Raw genomic sequence first — 17,658 nt, 5'->3', positions numbered from 1 at the left:
TTAATGCAAATTGGAGAAATGATGTGACTAAACTCAACGAAAAGAAGAATAAACTTTATTATAAAGCCAAGATCAATGACATAAAGAATGATGGGGGGGAAAAAACTTTTTCCGTACTTTAAATGAAATTATGGGCAGAACGACAAATTCAACTCCATTTTTCATTGAATCAGATGGCTTATTCATCACAAACCATTTGATGTTGCCAATTATTTTAATGATTATTTCATTGGCAAAGTGTCACGCCCTGGCCTTAGTATTCTTTGTTTTCTTTATGTTTTTTAGTTAGGTCAGGGTGTGACATGGGGAATGTATGTGTTTTGTAGTGTCTAGGGGTGTTGTATGTGTATGGGGCAGAGTAGAGTGTAGTTGTCTAGTTATGTCTATGGCTGCCTAGATTGGTTCTCAATCAGAGACAGCTGTCATTCATTGTCTCTGATTGGGAGCCATATTTAAGGCAGCCATAGGCAGTAGGCTTTTGTGGGTAGTTGTCTATGTTGTACGTTTGTAGCTTGTGATTGCACTTACGTCTTTAGCTTCACGTTGGTTTGTTTCGTTTCGTAATAGTGTTCGTTGCGTGTTTTTCCCTCTTCTAAATAAAGAGATGTATTTTGCACACGCTGCGCCTTGGTCCACTCTCTCTCACGAAGACGATCGTGACACAAAGTGGGCAAACTTAGGCAAGAAATGCCCACGACAAACAGTGAGCAATTATATTAATGTATAAAAAAAATAATAATGAAAGAAAAGCATTGCCAGTTTGAGTTTTGTAAAGTTAGTGTAGGAGAGGTGGAAAAACTATTGTTAACTATTAATAATGGCAAACCTCCTGGCATTGACAACTTAGATGGAAAGCTACTGAGGATGGTAGCTGACTATAGCCACTCCTATATGTCATATTTTTTATCTGAGCATAGAGGAAAGTCTTTGTCCTCAGTCCTGGAGGGAAGCCAAAGTAATTCCGCTACCCAAGAGTGGTAAAGCGGCCTTTACTGGTTCTAACAGCAGACCTATAAGCTTGCTGCCAGCTCTTAGCAAACTGTTGGGAAAAATTGTGTTTGACCAAATACAATGCTATTTCTCTGTAAACAAATTAACAACTGACTTTCAGCATGCTTATAGAGAAGGGCACTCATCATGTGCTGACACAAATGCCAAAAAATGCCACACAATTGACACCACACTCCAAAAAGCAAGTTCTGCAGGCTCTAGTTTTGTCTTATCTTGATTATTGTGCAGTCGTGTGGTCCAGTGCTGCAAGGAAAGACCTAGTTAAGCTGCAGCTGGCCCAGAACAGAGCATCACTTCTTCTTTTTATAATAAACATGAATGTGTTGAAAATCCCAAATTGTTTGCATAGTCAACTTACACACAGCTCTGACACGCACACTTATCCCATCAGACATGCCACCAGGGGTCTTTTCACAGTCCCCAAATCCAGAACAAATTCAAGAAAACGTACAGTATTATATAGAGCCCTTATTGCATGGAACTTCCTTCCATCTCATATTGCTGAAATAAACAGTAAACCTGGTTTCAAAAAACGTATAAAGCAACACCTCGCGGCACAACGCCTCTCCCCTATTTGACCTAGATAGTTTGTGTGTATGTATTGTGACTACTGTCAACACGTAGGCTACGTGTGCCTTTTTTTAAATGTATGTACTGTCCTTGAGCTGTTCTTGTCTAATGATGTTCTGTATTATGTCATTCTGTATTATGTGTCATGTTTTGTGTGGACCTCAGGAAGAGTAGCTGCTGCTTTTGCAACAGCTCATGGGGATCCTAATAAAATACCAAATACCAAAGTAATTATCTTTTTGTTTTCTCGTGATTTGGTTGGGTTTAATTGTGTTGCTGTCCTGGGGCTCTGTGGGGTCTGTATGTGTTTGTGAACAGAGCCCCAGGACCAGCTTGCTTAGGTGACTCTTCTCCAGGTTCATCTCTCTGTAGGTTGATGGCTTTGTTATGGAAGGTTTGGGAATCGCTTCCTTTTAGGTGGTCTCTCTCTGTCTCCCTCTCTCCATTGAAGTGGACAGATCAAGATGGATGCTGCTCTCCCAGCATGTCTTATTCACACTTCACCCGACTACTCTATCTCTTCCTCTCCGTCCCACTCCCCTGTCTCACTTCCCACTCCCCTGTCTCACTTCCCACTCCCCTGTCTCACTTCCCCCCTCCTGTCACTCTGCTTTTCTCACTATCTCTTTGTTTCTCCTCTTTCTCTCTCTCTATATCTCTTCCTCTCTCACACTCGTTCTATATCTCCCTCTCTCACACATACAGACATACACACTCCCTCTCTCTCATTTACACACACAATTTCTCTCTCTCACACACACAGTCTTTTATAATTTCAAGATGTGTGGATGCTTAATGTATTTATTTAAGCTTGAAGCTTATTTAAGGGCTATTAAAGGTAATTATATAGGCCATTATTGGGCTCAGGCTTCCACCGAGTGGCCATTAAGCGTGGGGAAATGTGGTGGCTATGCTATGCCAGTGGTAATGGCTGCCAGACTTATTGAATAATTAGGGATCTTTGTCTGTGTTGGGGAAGTTTGGGCCGGGTAGGTGGGTTGCGATAGTGTTATACCTTCTGTAGATTTGTCTGGGAGGGACGGCAGGGGAGGTGTGTGTGTGTATGTGAGAGAGAGAGATGTGGAGGGGGGGGGGGGTAAATTCTCAGAAAAAAGGGTTCCAAAAGTGTTCTTCGGCTGTCCCCACAGGATAATCCTTTTTGGTTCCAGGTAGAACCCTTTTGGGTTCCTTGTAGAACCCTCGGTTATAGCTAGCACCTTAGAGAGAGAGAATGTGTGTGTGAGAGAGAAGGTAGCCATCCCTCCTGTTTGAGATAGAGATGAGATCTGCTGTCGGCATGCCAAGGAAACGGAACTGGGAAATAGCCGTGATTTGATTTAAAATACCCAGAGATTCTACTGCAGGGTAGAACTGCCTGGGAGAACACAGCATGAGCGAGACGAGAGGAAGAAATGAACAGAAAGTGGAGGAGATGGAAAGGGGGAGTAGAGAGGACAGAATAGAGAGAAAGAGGTCTTCTCTCTAAGAAAGCAAAAGTCAAAAAGCAAATGATGAGGGAAGAGGAGAGAAAGAAAGCAAGTGATTCTGTTAGTGTTGAGAGCTCAGCTTTCGATGAGGTCATTGCATGAGAGCTCAGCTTTCGATGAGGTCATTGCATGAGAGCACAGCTTTCGATGAGGTCATTGCTTGAGAGCACAGCTTTCGATGAGGTCATTGCTTGAGAGCACAGCTTTCGATGAGGTCATTGCTTGAGAGCACATATTTGTCTTAATTTATCTGACTTGGCTCGTTGCACGGTGGACTGATTATTGTAGACATGCAATATCTGACCGTCCTCCTTCTTCTTGGTCTTTCCTCCCCCTCCCTCCTGTTTTTTCTCTACCCCTTTCAATCTACCCTCTCTTTTTCTTCCAGTCACCTCTCTTCCTCTCCCTTCTCCCCCCTGTCCTCCTTCCCCCTCCTCCCCTCCACTCCTGTCTTAGTTGAGTCTTCCCTGTGGTGTCTTGCTTGACTGACTCTCTGACTCAAAGGCTTAGGTGTTAATCCCCAGCAGTTTTCATCACTTAGAGCACCAATCAAAAAGGGCTTAGCCCGTGTAATCTGCCATGCTATTGTCCTCTTCCTCCTCCCTCCACTCTTCCACTTTCCTCTTCTTTTATTTCCCTTTCTCCCTCCTCTTAATACTCCCTCCTTTGCTTTCTCTTCCGTCTCTTCCTCCTCCCTCTACCCTTCCACGTTCCTCCTCTTTCTTCACCTACTTTTCTCCTCCTCCACTAAATCTACCTTTTCCACCTCCACTTTCTTTTCCATCTCTTCCTCCTCCTCTTTCCTTTCCTCCTTCCCTCCCTTGTTGAGTGCGGCATTGGCAATCCTCCAAGGAGGGAAATATACCCAATGACCCTCTCCAGGGTTCGGCTGAGGGCACATAGTTAGAAAGAGGAAGGGGTGAGGAGAGAGAAGGGATGGGGTTAGGGAGGATGTAGCGTGACATCAGATCACACCAGGCTGGAGGATTGGCACTGCATGCACAGCCCCAGGGGATCCGGCTCGCTTGTTATTCCTGATCTACATCTCTGGATCGTCTCACACACCTGGGCCTTTATTCCTCAAGGATTCAGGAAGACCTAGTCACATGGGCAGTAGGAGGGGGGAGGGAGGGGTAGATGGAAGTTATGGGAAAGTCCATCAAACCCCTGGATGGTGTAAGCCTTTAGGGGAGAGGAGGGAGGGGGGGAGGTTTTCAATTATGTATTCATTCAACACCCCTCCCCCTCTCTCTCTCTCTCTCTCTCTCGGTCTCTCTCTGTGTGTCTCTCTGACTCTCTCTCTCTCTCTCTCTCTCTCTCTCTCTCTCTCTCTCTCTCTCTCTCTCTCTCTCTCCCTCTCTCTGTGTGTCTCTCTGACTCTATCTCTCTCTCTCGGTCTCTCTCTGTGTGTCTCTCTGACTCTCTCTCTCGGTCTCTCTCTGTCTGTCTCTCTGACTCTCTCTCTCTCTCCCTCTCTCTCTGTGTGTCTCTCTGACTCTATCTCTCTCTCTCGGTCTCTCTCTGTGTGTCTCTCTGACTCTATCTCTCTCTCTCTGACTCTTTCTCTCTCTCTCTCTCTCTCTCTCACTCTCTGCCCTCTTCTCTAAGTCCTTGCATGGTGGGCTAGACAGTGTTGTGTACAGAAGTAGCAGTAGCAGCAGGCTGTTCCATTAGTTCCAGGTAAAGAGCGTGTCATAGGATCAGCCAGTAGAGGCTAGTGGAGGATCCCTCTCAACAAGCCCCCTGAGCCTGTACCATGCTGTCTGCTGCTGAGCACCGTGAAACTACCATTACACTTGATACCATCACATACACAAGTGCACACAAACGCAAGAGCGTGCACACAAACGCTCACACACGTATACACACACATGGCCATGCGCACACATACACACACACACACACACACACACACCGTGCGCCCAGACACACACATGCCAAGAGGAAGAGAAAGAGAGAGAACGAAATCAATAGAAAGACAGAATAATGAAACTGCATAAAGAAATGGTATTCAGCAGAAAAGAAACCACTGGTGAATGAGACTTCAGTCATTGTATCAGAGATCTGAAAGAATGAAAAGAAAGAGTGAATAAATAAGAGAATGAAAGAGGCAGGTGAGGCCTTCGGGGAACAGCGATGGGACTCCCATAGGTTTGTTTGCTCTGGGATAATATCTTCCTGGTGTTGTGACAATATGTTTGTGACTGAGGGCGGCTGCCCCACACCGACACCCTGGCACTGCGGTTACGACTTGTTGTGTGGATGGAAACCTACTTTACCACCACAACGCAGCACAGCCAGTGTTCATGTTGTCTTTCAGGCCTGCCAACTCCTGGCTTCTTCCTGTTAGCACAAATAAGAGCATTAGGAAAAGCCCACTTCTCTCTGACTCTCCCTGTCTCACCCTTACTCTCACCCCGACTGCCCCCCCCCTCGTCCATAAAGACTCTTACAGAGGCTTAGAATAGATTTCCAAGGCATTAGTGAAGCCTTTTATTGGCCTGTTGTCTGCCAATTTGGAGATCTCCATCCCAGCATGGCAGTGACTGTGTGGGAGAGACTGCTAAAGGGGGAACACTTTAGCACGGCAGAGTTCTTTACTGGGTGTGTGTCTGTGTGTGTGTGTGTGTGTGTGTGTGTGTGTGTGTGTGTGTGTGTGTGTGTGTGTGTGTGTGTGTGTGTGTGTGTGTGTGTGTGTGTGTGTGTGTGTGTGTGTGTGTGTGTGTGTGTGTAAAAACTCTATTCATGTCGACCAGTATTGCCTATTGCCTTAGTGCAGGTATTCCCAAACTAGGGTACTTGTTTTAAAAAATAGTTTTCACTTTTTCAAACAGTCCATTTATATTTTCCAACTGGGCTATACATTTGGGTGAGGTTTTTCTCTCGCCTGAGTAGCCTCGTTTCACTGCCAAAAATACAATTAAACCATCTGTTGTTCAGTGAAATTACAACACAATGTCAAATACAGGTAGCCTAGTCAAATAATTAACATCCAATCACATTAACCGTTACTCTCTCGCGGGAATTCCACTAACGGTCCATATGTAGCCAAACGTAGCTGCTGCTCATTCCGTTTGCTCGAAAATGGATAAATGGTTCAAAATGGTAAGGCCCGTGTCCATAGAGACACATACCAACTCTACTACCAGCAGTACTACACCTGCACCTGTCGACAACACACGTTGTTCTGCTTCCACGAGCACATCAATGCTAGCATCAGTAATTCTACATTTGTTGTTAGCCCAGCTAGCATGGACACTGACAGTTGTTACTCTGATGCAGCCGAAGAGCTACTGCACCTTACCCGGGAAAGCACCGAACAACAGACAGGGACGTTGGACCATCGAAGTGGCGCAAATATATTATGAGAACTACATTGATTGTTCACTTATATTGGGAGTAGTGCCTTTCCTCAGCCACAGTGTGTTATATGTGCAAAAGTACTATCTCACAACTCAATGAAACCTTCACTCTTGCGCAGACATTTAGAAACTGTCATGCCCTGACTTTAGTTATATTTGTTTTCTTATTTTTTGGTTAGGTCAGGGTGTGACAAGGGTGGTTTGTTTAGTTTTTGTATTGTCTAAGGGTTTTTGGTCTAGGGGTATGTAGGTTTATGGTGGCCTGAATTGGTTCCCAATCAGAGACAGCTGTTTCTCGTTGTCTCTGATTGGGGAGCCTATTTAGGTTGCCATTTTCCATGTTGGTTTTGTGGGTAGTTGTTTTCTGTTTTGTGTTGCTGCACCTTACAGGACTGTTTTGTTTTCAGTTCACTCGTTGTTATTTTGTTTAGTGTTTCTGTTCTAATAAAAATAACATGAACACTTGCCACGCTGCGCTTTGGTCCGATGACTACTCTTCATCCGAAGACGAATATCGTTACAGAAACAAAACTTGCCAATTTGAAAAATAAGCCGCTGGAGTTTTTTGAGCGAGAATTAAGATGACTTTCAAGAAGTAAGACATAAAAGCAGCAGATACCATTAATAAGAAAGGGCTAGAAGCGTCTTATATGGTGAGCTACCGAGTAGTTAGGACACTATTGTGGAGGACTTAATTCTTCCTGCTGCTGCAGATATGGCTGGGACAATGCTGGGGGAAAAGGCCAAAAAAGCTATACAGACAATGCCTTTATTAAACAACACTGTTTCACGACGCATCAATGACATGGCAGGAGATGTTTTGAAAAAATTATTGCTTCTCATACAAGCCAGTGAATTCTATGCGTTACAGCTGGATGAGTCAACAGACGTGGCGGGCCTGGCACAGCTCCTGGTATATGTTCGCTACGTTTATGGGGGCTCAATTAAGGAAGACATCCTCTTCTGCAAACCACTGGAAACCAGGACAACAGGAGAGGATATTTTTAAAGTGCTGGACAGCTTTGTGACATCAAATGGACTTTTGGTATCTGTACTGATGGCGCAAAAGCCATGACATGGAGACATAGTGGAGTGGTAACGTGCGTGCAAGCAGCTGCTCCTGACGTCACTTCGGTACACTGCAGCATCCACCGAGAGGTGCTTGCTGCCAAGGGAATGCCTGACAGCTTGAAAGATGTTTTGGACACGACAGTGAAAATGGTTAACTTTGTTAAAGCAAGGCCCCTGAACTCTCGTGTATTTTCTGCACTATGCAATGATATGGGCAGCGACCATGTAACGCTTTTACAACATACAGAAGTGTGCTGGTTATCAAGGGGCAAAGTATTGACATGTTTTTTTTTAAATTGAGAGAGGAGCTGAAAGTTTTCTTTACTGACCATATTTTTCACTTGTCTGACCGCTTGCATGATGACGTGTTTCTCACACGACTGGCCTATCTGGGTGATGTTTTTTCTCGCCTGAATGATCTGAGTAGGATTACAGGGACTCTCCACAACTATATTCAATGTGCGGGACAACATTCAGGCTATGATTAAGAGGTTGGAGCTCTTCTCTGTCTGCATTAACAAGGACAACACACAGGTCTTTCCATCATTGTATGATTTTTGTGTGCAAATGAAGTCAAGATTACGGACAATGTCAAATGTGATATAGCGAAGCACCTGAGTGAGCTGGGTGCGCAATTACGCAGGTACTTTCCCGAAACGGATTACACAAACAACTGGATTCGTTTTCCCTTTTGATGTTCTGCCTCCAGTCCACTTACCGATATCTGAACAAGAGCCTCATCGAAATTGCAACAAGCGGTTCTGTGAAAATGTATTTGAATCAGAAGCCACTGCCAGATTTCTGGATTGGGCTGCGCTCAGAATATCATGCCTTGGCAAATCGCGCTGTTAAGACACTGATGCCCTTTGCAACCACGTACCTATGTGAGAGTGGATTCTCGGCCCTCACTAGCATGAAAATTAAATACAGGCACAGACTGTGTGTGGGAAATGATTTAAGACTGAGACTCTCTCCAATGCAACCCAACATTGCAGAGTTATGTGCATCCTTTCAAGCAAACCCTTCTCATTAACCTGTGGTGAGTTATTCACAATTTTCGATGAACAAATAAGGTTTTATATGTAAGATGGTGAAATAAAGAGCAAAATTATTGATTATTATTATTATTTGTGCCCTGTACCTATAAGAGCTCTTTGTCACTTCCCACGAGCCGGGTTGTGACAAAAACTCACACTCATTCTTATGTTTAATAAATGTATCGTATAGTGTGTGTGTGTGGCAGGCTTACAATGATGGCAAAAAACAACATTGGAGAGTGCGCTGACCCTGGTGCTAGAGGGGGTACGCAGCTGGAGGTTGAATGTTTGAAGGGGTACGGGACTATAAAAAGTTTGGGAACCACTGCCTTAGTGTATGTATCTGTGACCTAATGCTCTCTCTCGCTCTCTCTCTTTCTCACTCTCTCTTTCTCTCTCTCTTATTCTCTCTCTTACTCTCTGTCTCTTCCTCTCCCCCACACCCCTCTCTCCTTATCCCCATACAGACATAGATGAATGCCAGGAGGCGTTCAATAACGGCGGCTGTGACCATTTCTGCAAAAACACGGTGGGCTCCTTTGAGTGCAGCTGCCAGAAGGGCCACAAGCTCCTCACTGACGAGCGCACCTGCCAGGGTGAGCAGCCTACCTGGCTGACGGCTGTCATACAATCCTGTCTGATGACGTCACAGTGCTTTTAAGACAGTTACCTTTGGAAACAGTGCCGTCACTCCATGATCAGATCACGAAAGGAAAGTGTCACGGAATAGGGACCATAGAAATGGATATACTAGAATATACAGTCGGCCTAGTAGTTTCTATCATACATCTCTATGATAGTAACTCACTCATGTGCTTCATGTTCAGAGCAGGATCATACATAGAATCAAAACAAGGGTTGGCCTACAAATCATTCAGCTGGAACGACATGCACAGATAGGCTTGTTATTACAATTGATTAAGCATCCTCCAGTGGGTGTAATTTACTGTCAGCTGTATTAAGACATTCTGCTTCTCTCTTCATATCTTATCCCTGGTTGTGTTTGGAGGACAAATGCAAATTCCTCTATACAAGTCACAGCAAGAGAGACAGGAGAGGCACACATCACAAATTATTTTATTAACAACAACACCCTGCAGTGTTTTTGTCCCCGAACCAAAAACACCAAACAACTCTATCCCAGTGTGTGTCATATTAAACATCAACACTGTCATATTAAACACCAAAAAACTGCCAACTAACAGTTTATACAACTCCATACACGCCAATATAACACTCAGCCTGGGTGTGTGCTGATGGGAGGAACACACACATACACACACACACACACACTGACACGCTCCTTCCACCCATCAGCTTACCTGATTGTAAAACTAAGCTTCCATCTCCTAACAAGTGGTATTTTTATTCAGATTTTTTATTTTTTTACTTGTATTTATTTAATGTTTTAATTCTTTCCATGCTGGTAAGCTCTTCCAGGGAAAATTCTCTTGGTAATATATGTCGGAGAAGACCTACAGCTATGCCAGGTTCCTCCGGAGAGAGAAAGTGGAGGGGGAGACAAATATAGAGAGAGAGTCTTTAGGCAGCCCCTATGCCTGTACAAAGACAGGGGTGATGGAGAATGGGGTGTGCAATAATCATCAGGAACGTAAAGACTCCCTACAGGTTGCTGTATTAAACCAATATAGTAGAGGTCAAGACGACAGAGGGAGCAGAGCTTTAGCTTTGCAGACACAGTATGCTTATTAAGAGGCAATAGACAGGCTACATTCTTTGGTGTTTTAATAAACAGAGACAATGTCCTTGGGTGTGTTACACCCGACCCCACAAACAGACAGACAGCCAAGCCAACAACTGGCACCTCTCTGTGAAATGAGATGATACAGTAGGACCTCTCTCAAGTTGTTCCAGTGCTGCGTGGTGGCTGTGGTTGTGGGTTGTGGTCTGATGCTAGTTTCATTAATCAGGTATGATAATGTAACCCTAGCCCATCATATAGACAGTTGCCTGGAGGACTGTAGCAAAGCAGCCCAGCAGCCAACAGAAGCCAGGCCTGAACAACTTCCTCCTCATGACAAACTTTATCATAACACACTGTATTTTTAGCCTGTGTAAATCTCCACAGCCCAGATGACTTGGTATTGAAATAGTCCAGGTGAGTTGGAGACGCTGGACTGAAGAAATGTGTTGCTACTGTCAGCCACCCAAATATGTCATTACATCGGTCTCACTAAAGTTAAATAAAACAATTATAAACCAAAACCAGGGCTTGTATTTGCAAGTGTCTCAGAGTAGGAGTGCTGATCTTGGATCCGTTTGACCTTTTAAGTTACAATGAATATGATTATATTGCTAGGGGGGAGGGGGGGCTGATCCTAGATCAGCACTCCTACTCAGAGATGCTTGATACTGTACATACAGCCACTGGTCCTGACCACAGTGAGTTGGTCTGATCTATCCCAGGCCTGCGGTGGAGGGCTTGTCTGAAAGACTGAATTGGATCGGGAAGTCTCCACTGAGAACACCTCTTGGTGTTGTTTAGTGAGCAGAGCTCTGCTTTGGACTCCAGTCTGATTAATGGACCGGTCTTATTAGCTGTGGCTGAATAATGGGTGTTTGTGTGGGGAAGAGCCGTAGAGAGTAATATCTATGAGTCATATATCAGCTTGTTGATTTCTCAAGAGGAAGGAAGCAAACATGCTCTCTGCTACAACCAAGGACGATGACTTAATTGTCAGTCCTAAACTAGTCTAAACAAACGTTTAGCATGATTATAGGCATGTCTATATGTATTGTGTGGGAGTGCACAGATCAGTGTGTGTGTGTGTTCATGTGTGTGACTCTTGAGCAACCAACCTGATATCCTTACTGACACAGACCCTGTCACCCTGTAACCCTGTCACCCTGTAACCCTGTCACCTGTAACCCTGTCACCCTGTAACCCTGTCACCTGTAACCCTGTCACCTGTCACTTGTAACCCTGTCACCTGTAACCCTGTCACCTGTAACCCTGTCACCTGTAACCCTGTCACCCTATCACCTGTAACCCTGTCACCCTGTCACCTGTAACCCTGTCACCCTGTAACCTGTCACCTGTAACCCTGTCACCTGTAACCCTGTCACCCTGTCACCTGTAACCCTGTCACCCTGTAACCTGTCACCTGTCACCTGTAACCCTGTCACCTGTAACCCTGTCCCTGTCACTGTTTAGACCCCCACCCACATAACCAGGCTGCATGTACACTGTTATTCCAGACAGAATACTTTCAAATGCTCCTGCAGTGTCCAGTCCTCCAGCCCCCACAATACACACACACACACACACACACACACACACACACACACACACACACACACACACACACACACACATCCACTGTCTACCCACTGACAGTTCACAGCTCAGATGTATTGTCCTTTTAGTGGAAAGCACTCTAAACAAAAGAAAGTTCAAACAACTCCCCATAACTCAATGCATTCAATATCCACAACACGGTACTGACAACATGGATGTTAACTCTGTCCTAACTGTCATGTACACACTGTCTATATTGTCCATCAGTCCTTGGTGAAGGCATGGTCAGTGTTAACTCTGTCCTAACTGTCATGTAGACACTGTCTATATTGTCCATCAGTCCTTGGTGAAGGCATGGTCAGTGTTAACTCTGTCCTAACTGTCATGTAGACACTGTCTATATTGTCCATCAGTCCTTGGTGAAGGCATGGTCAGTGTTAACTCTGTCCTAACTGTCATGTAGACACTGTCTATATTGACCATCAGTCCTTGGTGAAGGCATGGTCAGTGTTAACTCTGTCCTAACTGTCATGTAGACACTGTCTATATTGACCATCAGTCCTTGGTGAAGGCATGGTCAGTGTTAACTCTGTCCTAACTGTCATGTAGACACTGTCTATATTGTCCATCAGTCCTTGGTGAAGGCATGGTCAGTGTTAACTCTGTCCTAACTGTCATGTAGACACTGTCTATATTGTCCATCAGTCCTTGGTGAAGGCATGGTCAGAGTGACCCACTATGGTCCAGTTCATGGCAGCATCTCAAATGGCACCCTATTCCCTAGGAGCCCTGGTCCAATGTAGTGCACTATATAGGGAATAGATTGTCATGGGGCTCTAGTCAAAAGTAGTGCACTATATTGGGAATGGTGCTATTTTGGACAGCCCCCGTGTGTAGTAGCATTACATACGATCTGTGTTTCTCCTCTCAGATATTGACGAGTGTTCCTTTGAGAGGACCTGCGACCACACCTGCGTCAACTACCCTGGCAGCTTCGACTGTGTCTGTCAGGAAGGATACACTCTGTACGGCCTCACACACTGCGGAGGTGAGGAGGACACAGACATGCATGGGATTGCACGCACACACACACACACGCACACACACATGCACACTTAGAAAGATATGGGAAAGAGATAGACAGGTAGCTAGGGAGAGGCACTGATAGAAATGAATTGACTGACACAAAGTGAGAAGCCCTGAGAGACTGACAAGGAGAAAGAGAGAGTAAGAAAGAGAGGGGAGAGAGACTGACAAAGAGAAAGAGAGAGTAAGAAAGAGAGGGGAGAGAGACTGACAAGGAGAAAGAGAGGGGAGAGAGACTAACAAGGAGAAAGAGAGAGTAAGAAAGAGAGGGGAGAGAGAGACTGACGAGGAGAAAGAGAGAGTAAGAAAGAGAGGGGAGAGAGACTGACAAGGAGAAAGATAGGGGAGAGAGAGACTGACAAGGAGAAAGAGAGAGTAAGAAAGAGAGGGGAGAGAGAGACTGACAAGGAGAAAGAGAGAGTAAGAAAGAGAGGGGAGAGAGACTGACCAGGAGAAAGAGAGGGGAGAGAGACTAACAAGGAGAAAGAGAGAGTAAGAAAGAGAGGGGAGAGAGACTGACAAGGAGAAAGAGAGGGGAGAGAGACTGACAAGGAGAAAGTGAGAGTAAGAAAAAGAGGGGAAAGAGAGACTGACAAGGAGAAAGAGAGAGTAAGAAAGAGAGGGGAGAGAGAGACTGACAAGGAGAAAGAGAGAGTAAGAAAGAGAGGGGAGAGAGACTGACAAGGAGAAAGAGAGAGTAAGAAAGAGAGGGGAAAGAGAGACTGACAAGGAGAAAGAGAGAGTAAGAAAGAGAGGGGAGTCCTGAATAGTCCTCCGTACCTGCGACCCTGCCTGTGTGTGCATGTGTGTGTGTTGTACCTGTCACACACATGTCGTGCGGAGGCAGTAGGCTTGACGGGTGTGTGTGTGTGTGCTGTGATTCCACTTCACCCTGTCTGACTGACAGCCGTGTTCTTCAGTGCTAGACTAAACAGGCCACTGTCTAAAGGGCGTTCCATTAGCAGTCAACACATACCAGTCAGTCAGATATAGAGCACTGAGAGGACATGAGCTGTCTGTCTCACACTGATGACATCACACACTCACGCGTAGCACAGGCTCTGTCTGAGGATGTCATTCTGAACTTTGATGATACTCAACCACGTACCCACACGCACGCACGCACGCACGCACACACACACACACACACACACACACACACACACACACACACACACACACTCTGACTGTATTCTATGTGTTTGTGTCTCAGACATAGATGAGTGCAGCATTAACAACGGGAGCTGTGAACACAGCTGTGTGAACACACAGGGAGGCTATGAGTGTCTGTGTCCGCCCGGTCAGAAACTCCACTGGAACAAGAAGGACTGCACCAGTAAGCACCTAAACGTCTACTGTGTGTGTGTGTGTGTGTGTGTGTGTGTGTGTGTGTGTGTGTGTGTGTGTGTGTGTGTGTGTGTGTGTGTGTGTGTGTGTGTGTGTGTGTGTGTGTGTGTGTGTGTGTCTTCTATACACATAGGAGAGTGTGTGTGTGTGTGTGTGTGTGTGTGTGTGTGTGTGTGTGTGTGTGTGTGTGTGTGTGTGTGTGTGTGTGTGTGTGTGTGTGTGTGTGTCTTCTATACACATAGGAGAGTGTGTGTGTGTGTGTGTGTGTGTGTGTGTGTGTGTGTGTGTGTGTGTGTGTGTGTGTGTGTGTGTGTGTGTGTGTGTGTGTGTGTGTGTGTGTGTGTGTGTGTCTTCTATACACATAGGAGAGTGTGTGTGTGTGTGTGTGTGTGTGTGTGTGTGTGTGTGTGTGTGTGTGTGTGTGTGTGTGTGTGTGTGTGTGTGTGTGTGTGTGTGTCTTCTATACATATAGGAGAGTGTGTGTGTGTGTGTGTGTGTGTGTGTGTGTGTGTGTGTGTGTGTGTGTGTGTGTGTGTGTGTGTGTGTGTGTGTGTGTGTGTGTCTTCTATACACATAGGAGAGTGTGTGTGTGAGTGTGCGTGTGTGTGTGTCATCGTTTTTTGTGCTGTGGCGGGTCGGTGGTTGTCATGGTGATGTGACCCTCTATGTTCCTCAGAGGCGGTGAAGTGTTTGCCCGACGGGAAGCCAGCGCCGCGCGCCCAGCTCAGCTGTGACAAGAGAGGAGGGGTGGAGGTGTGCTCACTCTCCTGTCCTTCCAACGCACTCTTCCTCGCAGGTACGTGGCTCAGTCCTACACACACACACCTTACAGCAAGGAGGAACTGTTTCACTCAAAGACGAAACCTTCACTCTTTCTCCCCAGCAGAATCCTAGCCTTTAACCTCGACTCTCATCAATCTGCAATCTACACTCCCTCCTTCTCTGGTTAAACTACATTAATCCTCTACCTTATCTGGTTAAACTACGTTAATCCTCTACCTTCTCTGATCTGGACTGGTCTGGTGAGGTTTAGTCCCATGCGCTAGTATTCAGCTGACTCTTATCGATGACCAATGCCTGTGTAGCCGCGTGTTTACCGAGCTCCAGCCACTCCGTTCTCTCTGCTGCCCTCTAGAGGCCAAGGCCAGTCCTCGCGCTGCTCTCCATTCAAGCAGAGCTCCACTGAAAGTTTCCCATTTGAATGGAGGGCTCAGATTAAAGAACTAATCTATCTACCTACCTACCTACCTATCTCAGTCACTGGCCAAAGGATCCATCAGGGGGCATTTCAGCTAAAAGTATTTCAATCAGTGAGTTATATCGTCTGGTGTTGCCCCTAAGGCTATACATGGCTATAAAGCTATTGGCTGTCAATGCAGGCACCTTGGTCCTTCTGCGAATGTGCTTAACACAGATGAACATCTGTAAAACAATTACATTCTTTAATCGGGCCTGCCATATTTCTGTTAGGACTGTTTTGAGTAGACAGCTACTCCGTTTGGCTTGGCTGCTGTAGTGTGAGACTGATGGATAGCGCTCAAACACAAAGTGAAATAATATTGCTTTTTTATCTTTCTGGAGAATGTCTTAATTTGGGGGAGAAGGAAAGCTTTTAAATTCTTGTGGTTGCACGCAAAGCCCTGTGTCTTCTTCATTCACATCCTGCTTTATGAGCTCTGAAGTCTTCATCCCTCATTTCTGACTAGATGTGTGTGTGTGTGTGTGTGTGTGTGTGTGTGTGTGTGTGTGTGTGTGTGTGTGTGTGTGTGTGTGTGTGTGTGTGTGTGTGTGTGTGTGTGTGTGTGTGTGTGTGTGTGTGTGTAAGTGCGTAAGTGTGCTCGAACATTCATGAGTGAGCATAGATCTGTCATAATTTCTCTCCATCCATAAGGAAATGTGTATGTATGCACGTGTGTGTGCATTTGTTTGTGTGTGTGTGTGTGTGTGTTTTCTTTTATGGTAGACTTCATATGGCAGTCTCTTGTAACTCTTAAATACTAGAGAAAGTGAGGCCATAGAAAACTAATACAAGTATTTTACTCCTCCGCACTCCATCAGAACGTCAACTAGCCAAGAGAAACACACATTGCCATCAGACGGTTAGCGCACACACACACACACACACACACACACACACACACACACACACACACACACACACACACACACACACACACACACACACACACACACACACACACACACACACACACACACACACACACACACACCCCAGGCAGTTAGCGTAACAGGCAGATTGGGTCACACTGCTCCACAGACGGACCCCTCTATCACTTTGACAGCAATCCCATATTTCCTCATGTCCCATGTCACCCTGTCCCTCAGTGCTGCCGGTTTAATAGCCATAAACAAGTCAACCAGTGGCAGAAGACAGGGATACTGCAAGCAGAGCTAGTCTAAACGGAATGACCTTGGATGGACAGGGTTGTAACTGACATGTACTTGTGTGTGTCCCGCCAGACTCTGAGAACAGCTACACACTAAGCTGTGGTGTGCCGGTGCAACCTGTGAAGGCACCACAGAAGAAGAACGCCACCACCGCCCTGCTCACCTGTGCAGGTATGCAATGCATTATGGGACATGTAGTCAGCGATGCATGTTTGTTCAATATAAAGATATTTAACCATACCACTTCAGCTAAAACACACACATACCATGAGATCAGGGTCTCGCAGCTCGGTCATGACCTTTTGGCGTCGATGCAGTTGACATCTTTTCACTTCTCCCGTTGCCGTTGAGTTTAAATTCCTCAATTTCTTCATTCCCTCCATCGGAATCTTCACTCCCCTGCCTTTGGTGCTCGCCATGTTGTCACTCCTATATTTCCTTCAGCACTCTGTAGATTCTGGACAGGGAGAGGGCCCTCGCACGGCCAGAGGAATGCACTGAGAGAGAGAGAGAGAGAGAGAGAGAGAGAGAGAGAGAGAGAGAGAGAGAGAGAGAGAGAGAGAGAGAGAGAGAGAGAGAGAGAGAGAGAGAGAGAGAGAGAGAGAGAGAGAGAGAGAGAGAGAGAGAGAGAGAGAGAGAGAGAGAGAGAGAGAGAGAGAGAGAGAGAGAGAGAGAGAGAGAGAGAGAGAGAGGGCCCTCGCACGGCCAGAGGAATGCACTGAGAGAGAGAGAGAGAGAGAGAGAGAGAGAGAGAGAGAGAGGGCCCCTCACACGGCCAGAGGAATGCACTGAGAGAGAGAGAGAGAGAGTCTCTCTCTCTCTCTCTCTCTCTCTCTCAGTGCATTCCTCTGGCCGTGTGAGGGGCCCTCTCTCTCTCTCTCTCTCTCTCTCTCTCTCTCTCTCTCTCTCTCTCTCTCAGTCTAGTGCTGCTCTCGCCGTCTCTCCCTCCCTCTTCTCTCATCCTCGTCTCTCACTTAGGCTCTCTCTCTCTCTCATTTTACAAGAGACTGCCAATATGA

At 45.9% G+C, this 17,658-nt stretch overlaps 1 protein-coding gene across 1 annotated transcript in view; it reads left to right on the top strand.

Moving 5' to 3' along the window:
- Window positions 1–17,658, top strand: part of LOC120031829 (signal peptide, CUB and EGF-like domain-containing protein 1) — a 98,810-nt gene that overhangs the window by 72,762 nt on the left and 8,390 nt on the right. The window contains exons 9-13 of the mRNA XM_038977650.1: window positions 9,006–9,134; window positions 12,729–12,845; window positions 14,097–14,219; window positions 14,907–15,026; window positions 16,712–16,849. Coding sequence (XP_038833578.1) covers window positions 9,006–9,134; window positions 12,729–12,845; window positions 14,097–14,219; window positions 14,907–15,026; window positions 16,712–16,849 — 627 coding nt within the window. The remainder of the gene's footprint in view (window positions 1–9,005; window positions 9,135–12,728; window positions 12,846–14,096; window positions 14,220–14,906; window positions 15,027–16,711; window positions 16,850–17,658) is intronic.

This window comes from Salvelinus namaycush, chromosome 38 (genome assembly GCF_016432855.1).
Source record: "Salvelinus namaycush isolate Seneca chromosome 38, SaNama_1.0, whole genome shotgun sequence".
NCBI classification, from domain to species: domain Eukaryota; kingdom Metazoa; phylum Chordata; class Actinopteri; order Salmoniformes; family Salmonidae; genus Salvelinus; species Salvelinus namaycush.
This window is presented reverse-complemented; position numbering and strand designations above follow the sequence as displayed.